Source organism: Cyprinodon tularosa, unplaced genomic scaffold, assembly GCF_016077235.1.
Source record: "Cyprinodon tularosa strain WSP-4 unplaced genomic scaffold, ASM1607723v1 ctg540, whole genome shotgun sequence".
Classification (NCBI taxonomy): domain Eukaryota; kingdom Metazoa; phylum Chordata; class Actinopteri; order Cyprinodontiformes; family Cyprinodontidae; genus Cyprinodon; species Cyprinodon tularosa.
Window position 1 is genome coordinate 767,922 of NW_024039275.1, and position 10,431 is coordinate 778,352.

Sequence of the window (10,431 nt, forward strand, 5' to 3'; positions counted from 1 at the left end):
TTGCCATAGACATGTTACCTGGATGATTTGCACATCTCGGCATGGTGTGCATTTAATCAGGAAAAAAAGAAAGAAATGCGTTTTTGGCCTAAAACATGGCCGCTGCAGATCTATGAAAAGTTCAAATTTTAAAAGCGCTCATTCTAAAAGAGCTCATGCTGTCAGTGCGGAAATCCTGTTTATCATTAATGATAGAAATGTTGCTATTTCTATGCAAAAACTCTCTTTCTGTGGATGCGTATAACTGGTTAAGACATACTTGTAAGCAAATATTAAATGCAGCATGAGGTACGTTTGCAAATATATCAAATCCGGGATGATGAAGGTGAATACACAGCAGACTTCTCTGCTTTTTAACTATTCAAAATGAGTATTAACGTCTCAATTAACAAAATATGCTAATGTTTGTGACAAAATAGGAGAAATGTCGAAGCGGCTGTAATGCTTTTCCAAACATGGTGAGCATGTCTTTGGGACGGAGAAAGTAAATCATAAAATCACAGTTTTATACAGGAAGAAAGCAGATAGTCAGGCACAGTATTTTTGGGGAAAACGCCTTGTTTTTGTTATTCTATAACAAGAGAAGGAGATGGTTGGTTGGGTGGGGGGGTTTGAGGGCATGACGTTTGGCTCAAATTACTCTTTGGATGATGCCTGCTGCAGCTGAGCACACTGCACTGAAAGAGCCCTTCTTTTCAACCCCAGAATAAGTCATCCACCAGCTCAGACCTCGCTCCTGTTCCCAAAAAAACACCCATCTGCTGCAGACCCCCCGCTCCTTCCTGCCTGCTTCCCCCTGGCAGCAGACCAAGCACTTCATGTGGCTGTCCTGGAGCAGGCTGGGGTTGGCCCCCCCACCCCTGACCTCAGAGGACACTTGTTTTCCAGTGGGACCAGGGTGTGTTGGTGTTGGCAGGGTGGAGCAGGGAGTTGTAGGGGTTCGGTTTGAGTTTTTTTTCCCCCTTTGGGTGGGGAAGGTTAAAAGAGCTGGAACACTTTCACACGGCCTCTTTCGTGGAACACCTCCATACACCTGCAGAAAGTCGCCATTCGTTCTTATTTCCAAACCAGAAACATGCCCTTTTTACTCAGGAAGTTTAGACTCTCTTGCCGCCTGAGGGCCGTTTCTGATCGACCTCCACTCATAACAGACTGGTCCTGTGAAAAAATCAGGTGACGCCCTTCCTGAAAAACACGTTTTTTTGCACCCGACGACACTTGTGTACTTGCAGAACCCTCATGCCTCAACTCGTCCTAGCGAGCTCTGATTAGGTTTGTTGTGATGGTCAGAGAAGATTTCACATTGTTAGGAGTTTGTTTACCATAGAGCCGGAGTTAGCCAAATGAGATTCTGCAGAGGGTGGGTGGGTGGTGGGTTGGGGGGGTAGAGCTCAGAACAAAGAAACTGTTCAGAGACCTGCTGGACTAACAGAGAAATAAAAGGCTTTCATGAACAAATCTAAATGGACCCAGAACAGACAAAGGGGGTTTAGCTGATGTTGATACAGTATCAAGAGAAATTAGCTCCTCTTGCACAAGCAGATTAACTCCGCCTTGTCCTCGCTATCACCTAAATAAACATCGTAGTGATGCATCCAAAGAGCTCTTTACCCGAGGGTCCGGGGTTGTCGGCCTGAAGGGCTTTGGCCTGAATTTGGTCTTTTTCTAGGGTCACGGTCTCTTATGTCTTGGATTCCTGTCAGCATCATAGTCCCTGGAACAGCTGGAAGTCGTGTCACTGCTGGCATTTTCATCAACTGGGATGTGTAGTTTGTATTCTTTTAGGACATTTTCCATCCAACTTTGATTGTTGTTTATTTCTGGTGGAGGAGTGAAACTGCTGTCATAAAACCATCAAAAACGCTGTGACGAGTTAAATGAAACAGAATATGAAAGCTTTCAGACTGAGACGGTGTGAGGAGAGACTAGAATCCTGAATCACCTGTTACTGAGCGAAACTATCAGCAAGCAGGGATATAAATAATCTGAAACATCTCTCAGGCTCTCGTTATAAGTCAAACCGGTCTTCCTAATATGAGGTGGTCGGGGTCAGATCTTCACATAGTCCAAGTTCAGTCTGTGTTAAAAAATGTGTTTAAGAAATAGATAAAAAAAAAATAATAATAATAAATTTCTAATGTAAAGCTCCTCAACTGCACATTTTTTATTCATTTTCTATGTTTAATATGGAAATATAAAAGTAAGAGCCTGTTAATTAAGTGTCTGTTTTAGTTGCTATTTGCAGTAAAGCACATTAGTGTTGCAATAATAGATCAATGTAGATCAAGCCGCTTTTTTGTAATATATCGATTTGACGGCTATGGCCTTAAACAGCCAGCTTTGACTCTGCTCACACACACACACCATGTGTGTCGGGGCTTTTTGCTCCCTGTGTCTTTTCAAAACCCTAAATGTGCTGCGAATGACAGAGCATACAGGTGAAGACCCCCCACTTAACCACCCTGGAATCTTATTTTAATGACTTAAAGCCTTAAAAACAGCAATATGTATGCAGAAACCATTCCCCTGCCTAATAATCACTTATGCTTATCATTAGGTAAATGGTTTGCAACAAGCATTTAAAAATAAAATCTGTTCAAAGGGAAGGGACTTTCTGCTAAAATAATTACCAGAGCAGAAAATTAAGGCATTGGTCAAATTAATTGAAATTACAGAATGTTTTCCAACTTTACACAAACACAAAGCTCCCCTCCAACTCCCGGTCCAAAGCTGAGCTGTACCTGCAACAATCAGAGTGTCGGCCATAGTTGCTCAAAGTGGTCCACATAGACACACCCTAATAATAATCAGGGGACCCAAGGAGCAGCTTCTGCTGTTTAAGGACAATCATCTCGACCTGTATGTGTGTGTCTGTGTTGGTTTGTGTTTCTGTTCTGGTGTGTGGGTGCACTCACTTGTTTTGTTTTTTTTTGTTTTTTTGACGGGTGCTGACTCATTTTGTTCTTGTGTGCTTGCTTGCAGACGTGCCAAGTTAAGGCTCTACTTGGAACAGTTGAAGAAGCTGGTGCCTTTGGGTCCTGACAGTACGAGACACACCACCCTGAGCCTCCTGAAAAGGGCCAAAATGCACATCAAGGTACTTAAAGAGCACCGCGAAATTACATTACTGTGGTTATAGGCTTGTTGCTACTGTTCAAGACAACCACAGCTTGTGAGGTTTTGTTTTAATGAGTTTTTTCAATTAAATGGCTTGACCTGTATGTTTTTGTTTTTTTAATATGACATTTATGACCTGATACCATTACATCAAATCCAGGAAAACAGACTTTTCCCCACTATCTTTTACTATCCTGTGTTAAACTACATATGTCCAGCTTCCTTGTACCTGATGCCAAACATTCCCACAGCATGACACTGCCACCACTATGTTTCCTAGTTCAAAGGATGAATTTAGGAGGGATTCCAGTGTTTGTATTCCACCACATGTGCTAATATGCACAGTTTGAAAACAAACTTTTTACATATATATATATATATATATATATATATATATATATATATATATATACATACCATCAGGTATCCATGTAGTAACAGTTCATAACTGCACTGTTTAGTGCTGCTGGGGGCATTTTTTAAAGACACAGTATCAATAATTGTACTAGGCTTATATAAAATGACGCACAAGCACATCCAAGTAAAAACATCCCTTAAAAAGAAATCAGGAAAATTCTTCTTTTTTTTAATTTTTCATAGTTTAAAAAGATTCAGGACAAAAAGGAAGAAAAAACAAGGTTAACAAATGAGTCAAAAAAGTGGACTGAGCAGAGGGCTGGGTGGCTGATCTGTAGATAAGAAGATAATGGGATGTTTAGTTTGTATAGAAGCAGCTTCTCCATGTTTCAGGACACTTTAAGCTCACAGATGCAAAGATCTGCCGTGTGCACAAGAGGAGGAATATTAAAAGCCTTAAGAAATGTTTTTCATGCATGGACTGTTGGGCTGCAGAAGATGGGGTCATGCTGCACTGATCGCGGTGTTTACAGGCAGCAACACTGTGGTTGGATGGAAAATTCAAACGTCAAGAGTTTTAACCCTTCATTTCCTGTTTACCGCGCAAGTCCTGTCTGCTCAGACGCTGCATGCTGGTTCTCGTCACTGCGTCGTGTCTTCTTGTTTCACAGGAGGCCTCAGGGCTCGGGGTTAATTTGATTTACCACCGAAAACTTTCAGTTGCAAATGAGAGCAAAATATAACCCCAAACAGAGTCAGAATTTGACTGCGGTGCTCATGTTCATTTATTCATTTACTTTTTGCTTCACTCATTAAATGTGTCAAAGTGGAGCTTTAATACCTTTTAAAAGAGTTGTGGTTTTAAGCAGATAGATCCTATAGCTATAAAAGTTACTAAATCATATCACATGCCACAGTTTTCTGCAACACTGGCAAATATCCATTCAAAGCAGTAAAGTTATTTCCTATTCTATTGCTTTTGTCTAAACTCTGCCTGGAAATGTTCAAAGAAAACCAGCCTTTAATTTGAGCACTTTTATTAATGAAGCAAATGTTTAAGTGTTGAGAAAAAACATATATTTTTTGTAAAATTACTGGTGCCATTTATGACTTCCTGTTTTCCTGTAGCATAAATATGGTGTGATATGGAGGCCCATTCCTGCTAGGCAACCTCCAAAACAGAAAAACATCCCTTTAATGTAAGGCAGATATACGTTTAGATTAGCTTTTCATCTAATGTTACTCTACAGTAATAGACTTCATGCACTATGAAGGGGAAGGTTTAAAAACTATTGAGATATATTTCAAGAACTGGTCACAAAGGCTTCATAAAATGTTTAAATTTGAGTTGCATTTAAAAGGAAACCTAACAAAATGTGTATTTCTACAGCAGGATCTTAAATATATAAATTCTATTATTTTATGTTTGCATTTTCTGTGTTTTTTTTTTGTCTTGCAGAAGCTGGAGGAGCAGGACAGGAAGGCTCTAAACGTGAAGGAGCAGCTTCAACGAGAGCACCGCTACCTCAAACGCCGCCTCGAGCAGCTCTCCGTTTCGGGATCCGTGGAGCGCATCCGCACCGACAGCATGGGCTCTACCATTTCCACCGACTCAGAGCAAGGTATGCTGACGTTTCACTGAGGAGGTCCGAGAAACAGAGCCATAGATCCAGCATTTACTGCAGACCAGAGACTTCATTTAATTTCTCCCACTAAAGTCAATTTAAAGTGCACTGCAAAAAAAAATCATGCAAATTTAACTAGTTCACACCATCATTAAGGTTGCATCTGATAGACAAAGTTACACACATTTTAGAATTAATTAACAAAGCGCTGAGAAAATGTGGCGTCCATCCCCTTTACTCTGATACCACCAATTAAAATCTGACCATAAATCTATTAAACTGTTCATGTAAGCTCACATGGGATTATTGATTAACTACGGGTAAAACAATCCTACATTGCAAAGAATAGAAATCTAAATAGGTCATTTTTTCTTAAAATAAGTGATTTTTATTGGATTGAGGAGGTAATAGAACAATACAGATGACATTTAAAATAAGCAAAAACAGTTGCATTGACTTATTTCAAGTGCATATTATCTAATTATCTCATTTCAAGAGTAAAGATGCTGATTCCATTGGCAAAAAAATCGTATTTAGTAGCTCAAATTAAGGGTAAATACACTTTATTTAAGACATTTTTACTTATTTCTAGATATTTGTAGTGTAGAATTATGAAATCAGGGATATAATCTGGTCATTTCTGTACAAACCTTTTTTTTTTCAGTTTTCTCACTAAAAACTCATTTTCAGATTAGCACTAATCATATATTGTGAAGGTATATACTAAACTATGTGTTTAGCCTGAATGCAACTATGAAACAGGGTAGCGACATTAGGCTGTGGAGAGGCATTCTAGAAGAAAACTTTTAAATACATATTTGATATCCTTTGCAATCAAGCAGAACTTTGCACTGGTTAATCACATAAAATCAAATAAAAACAGACATGGCTGAATGTGAAAAGAGGACATATTTTTCTGGTGTAATAAATAGGCCTTATAGCTGTGATGAAGGAAAGCAGCCTCACTGTCACATCAAGGCATGTCGACAGGCTGGAGTGTCAGCTGCAGAAATAACAGACAGTCTGAGGTCAGGCTGGTGTTTTATATGCAAAAACCCCTGAAAATCTCTAGAGAAGTCAGAAGAACCCGTTGTGTCGCTGAGAAGGTGTTTAGAGATAAGAAAGTTGTCAGTGTTGGAGCTAAACTCAGCGCTGCGCTCAAATGCTTTTGTGTTGCAGTTAGATCGCTTGTAGTGTTTCTTAGGGGGAGCATCCGAATCCTGAAGTTACTGGCTTTTTTCCAGAGCTCTCTGTCCTGCTTAGCTTTGGGCAGCTTTAGAGTGTTAATAATCCTGCAAGAGGTAAACACATATGTGGTTCTTTATCAATGTAAGGGGATTTACCTGCGGGAGCACAAAGATCTCCTTCGCTCCGCATTAAAGGTGGTCCACATCCAGGTTAAAACCGCAGACCTCCCTCACAGCTACGCCGTATTCGCAACAGTTCAGCAGAAGCCAACATTTCTCCTCTTGTCTTCTTGTTTTTGTGTAAGCAGAGGTTGACATCGAAGGTATGGAGTTCACACCGGTGGAGGCGGACAGCATAGACAGCATCAGCGACGGCGACGAGGAGGAGGAGGACCACTACAGCGTCCAGAGCAGCTCCAGCGACACCAGCTACACAGCCGCACATTCCCACAGACTGCAGCCGCACCACTGTTAGGCGCCTCCCGGTGCAGTTCTCCCGACTTTTCTGCCCCCCCCCACCCCCCCCCCACCCCCCCGATTCTCCATCACCGCCTGCTACCTGCATCAAACCAGTCCACAACGGCGGTACAGCCTCCACCTGTTCCAGGCCACAACTCTGCAGGCTGACATGGTAGCTGAGCCCTCACCCCCCTCACACCTAACCATGATCTTCCCCTAATGCATCCTGCTCCCAACACCCCCCACCCCCACCCCCTCCCCGCCTCACAGCCCCTTCTGACCTGAAGTTTCTGAAGGCTCAAACAGTTCAGAGGAAAGTTTATGGTGTTTCCTATCAGATAGATCTGCAGGGGGTAAAGGTGAGCAGCTTTGACCTGTTAATAGCTTCATGCCAAATCGAGCTTCAGTCAACTTCCAGCAGCATTACAACTCATACCAGGTTTTGCAAAAAAAAAAGCAAAAAAGCACTTCTGTTTGCACAGCAATACATGCAAAGTCACAACCTCAGAAGCCAGTTTTGTCTAAAAGCGTCATTTATTTCCCAAATCACTGCTGCAGAAGATCTTAGAGACTTAGACTAACTTTATTGTCATCTTGTACACTAAGAGTGTATACAAAACGAAATTTCGATGCATACAGCTCACAAGAGTGGAATGAAAAGAACATTACCATTTATAAAAGTGAAGCAGTGATCAGAATGTAAACAGTTAAGGAGAAAATGAAACCAGTTTGAAAGTCACGGTGCAAAAGGCATTGATATGGAAAGGTTCAGTGCAGTGCACAATAAATAAATAGAGTCAAGTAGAAAATTAAGTTGTGTTCTATTTAAAGGGATTATATCCTAAAGCATACTGCTTTATATGAAGGTAATAATACCTAGATCCATCTTTATGCTTCCTCAGTGGTTCTTGTTGGCTTCGCTTGTGGGATTTAAGCACAATTTGTTAGTGTTCTTCGTCACATAATGTGGCCCAAAAGGTTTCCTTCTAGAGCTCATATGCTGTCCCATCCCATACAATCTCGATAAAGCATGTTGAGGTTTGTGGTTTCGATGTGAAAAAAATGTGTAAAAGTTTCAGCTTAGCTAATTCAGAGCTTTCGCAATCTAAATGTAAAACTCCAGAGCTGCAGCAGAGCAGAAACAGTGTAAATAGATCAGCCAGTTCCTGTCCGCATCCCCGTGTCTCCCTCTGGTTGGGTTGCCTAACCACTAACTCCACACTACTGACCACTACACTATACCACCAGATGGTGTGGATGGACTACTAAGTCAGAGAGAAAAGAAGAAGGAAGGAGTTGTCATACAGCTATAAATCTTGTGTATTTTTTTTCTCCTTCTCAGTAGCTAATTGATGTAGCAATAAGATGCTTCCTCTTACGTTTTGAAGTGATCCTGGTGGACCACGAGCTATTGTTATTGGGAGATTTTACTTCTTGTGTTTTGTTTCTTGTTAGCCTGACCTTTGTGTCGGATTCACTAACTGATCCTGACCCTGTCTGCACGGCGCCATCTAGCATTATAAAAAGGAAAATTCTCTGCAGCTCTGTCACTTTCTTCCCTGGCGTCCGATTAGCAGGTCAAAGCTGGTCAATTAAAAGAGGGGAAAAATTGGTTTTATGTAGAGGTAACCAACATTAACCCTCCTTCAGTTTCTCTAACAGAAGTAATCATCTTTTCTTCTCTGCTGTCTGTTACTTTTGATCCCCTGCTGTCTTTTGACTGTAACTCATGCACAACAGTGGCTTTGGAAGGACGAGGTGCTCTTGTTGCTCTCTGATGGTGTTAGTTATCAGTAGCCCCCACCCAGCCCTTGTCTCTTGCAGTCTGTAGAGCTTGGCACTTTAAAAAATAAAATAAAAACAGAAAAGCTGCCTGTCCACTACGGCGGGTGGGTCTGACCAAAAAAATATAAAACTGTACTAAGAAAAAAAACCCTGGAAAGAAAAGAAGCTACTCCTCACTTAAAGTGAAATCTGCTAGTGTAGTCTATATTTCTTGTACTGAGTTTTGTATTATATTTTCCTAAATGTTCTCTAAACCTTGAAAAACGACAAAAAAAGAGTGAGTATATCTATCTATATCTATAAATATATATATCTATATAAAAGAGACAGACAGACAGGACGCCAGGCTTGTTGAAGGGAGAGTGGGGGCAGGGGAGCCCGTACACTGGCCCCCTCTCTCTTGGGTGACTCTCCTGCTGTCATTCTGTGCCTTGGTGAGCCTTCCTCCTCCTCTTCCTCCTCGCCTCCCCCAACTCAGGTCACACTCCCCCCTCCTTTTACTTGTCTTCTCAACACTTCCAGAACCTGAAGGGTCATCAGAACCACCAAAAAAAAAAAAAAAGTGCTTCGTGGTGTCTGCTCCAAACGGCCACACCCCTTCCAGAACCCCCAGTCTCCACTCTGTCATGGAAATAAACAGAAAAAACAAACACTGGTGAACACCCATGGCAGCTTCCTGTCATGTCCGACCCTCCACCCCTCCACCCATCACCTCTACCGAACTGACACCAGCGGGGGGCTAAAAACGTCTGCGCTAGACGCTTCTTCATCTGCTTTTTTTTTTTTTTTTACAATTATTGTGTGTTGACTAAAAGTTTGTTCTGCGGGAGCCACCGGGAGAGGAGCGACAAAAGAATAATCAATGGCAGCTTAAGGTGTTATCCTCTGAGCTCCCAGGTGGTCCGACCCAAACTGAAAAAGAAACAATAGTGTTACCCATCGATCAGGGGGACTTCTCAACTCACAGCAATATGACCATCTTGTGCTTTCGGACAAGGGAGGGCGGGCAGGGCAGGGATTTTTAAAGACAAGCAGGTGGTTTACTTTGCTTTTACTCTGTAGTGCATTTATGGTGACCAACACTTTGTTTGCTTTTTTTTTTTTACCTCCTATCTGCACTCTCTACATACACTGCAGGAGGGCAAAAAAGATTAAATATAACCCCAGGTTAAAATGCATTTTCTTTTGGTCATAAAGAGTTTACATTCATGTCAGAGCATTTGTACATGACTGTTTGTAGCAAAAAACAAACAAATAAAAAAAAAAAAGCCGCCCTTATTGGTTGAAATGAACAACTGGGTATACCATTATTAATGGGTTCTAATGATTCTCTCGCACAGAACCTCCTGTTTGAAAAGCAACAAGGATAGAGGGAGCCAGATTTGAGATTATAACGATGCAGTTATTCTTGGGGGGAAAAAAATAAAAAAGCACACATGCTCATGATGAGAGGTAATAGAGCAGCTGACTGGACATGTTGACATTCTGGTTGTTTCATGAGTGGCTAGGTGGGGATGGGAGTTCCTTCAAAGATGTGCCTTGCGAAGAGATTTAAACAAAAAGTTATTTTCTTTACAAACAAGAGATTGTACCAGTTAAAGACTGTTTGTGTTCCGCTTACCTTCTGCAGCTGATGTATAGAGGCATGGGCCGGGGATTGTTTTGGAGATATTGAAAGGACTGAACTCTTTCGCCAATAAGTAGAAAAATGCACAGATTAGGCTTTTACTGTCTGATACCGACTTCCCATTTTCTTTCAGGTAAAGTTTTTAATTTTAACCATTTCTATTACATTTTTTTCTTTCAAGGATTAAAAGAAAGAACAAACTTCTGCTGCTGACAGAAGCAGTGTTATGAGTCCAAATGGATATGAAGGAATTAAAAGATTATACTAACTGGCA

At 41.2% G+C, this 10,431-nt stretch overlaps 1 protein-coding gene across 2 annotated transcripts in view; it reads left to right on the top strand.

Moving 5' to 3' along the window:
- The window catches only part of mxd4 (MAX dimerization protein 4), a 31,044-nt gene extending 24,275 nt beyond the window's left edge, over positions 1-6,769 (top strand). For both annotated transcript variants that reach the window (XM_038304729.1, XM_038304731.1), the window contains exons 4-6: positions 2,983-3,097; positions 4,934-5,096; positions 6,595-6,769. In XM_038304729.1, the coding sequence (XP_038160657.1) occupies positions 2,983-3,097; positions 4,934-5,096; positions 6,595-6,761 (445 nt within the window). In that variant the 3' untranslated portion in view covers positions 6,762-6,769. The remainder of the gene's footprint in view (positions 1-2,982; positions 3,098-4,933; positions 5,097-6,594) is intronic.
- The last annotated feature ends 3,662 nt before the right edge of the window (positions 6,770-10,431 follow it).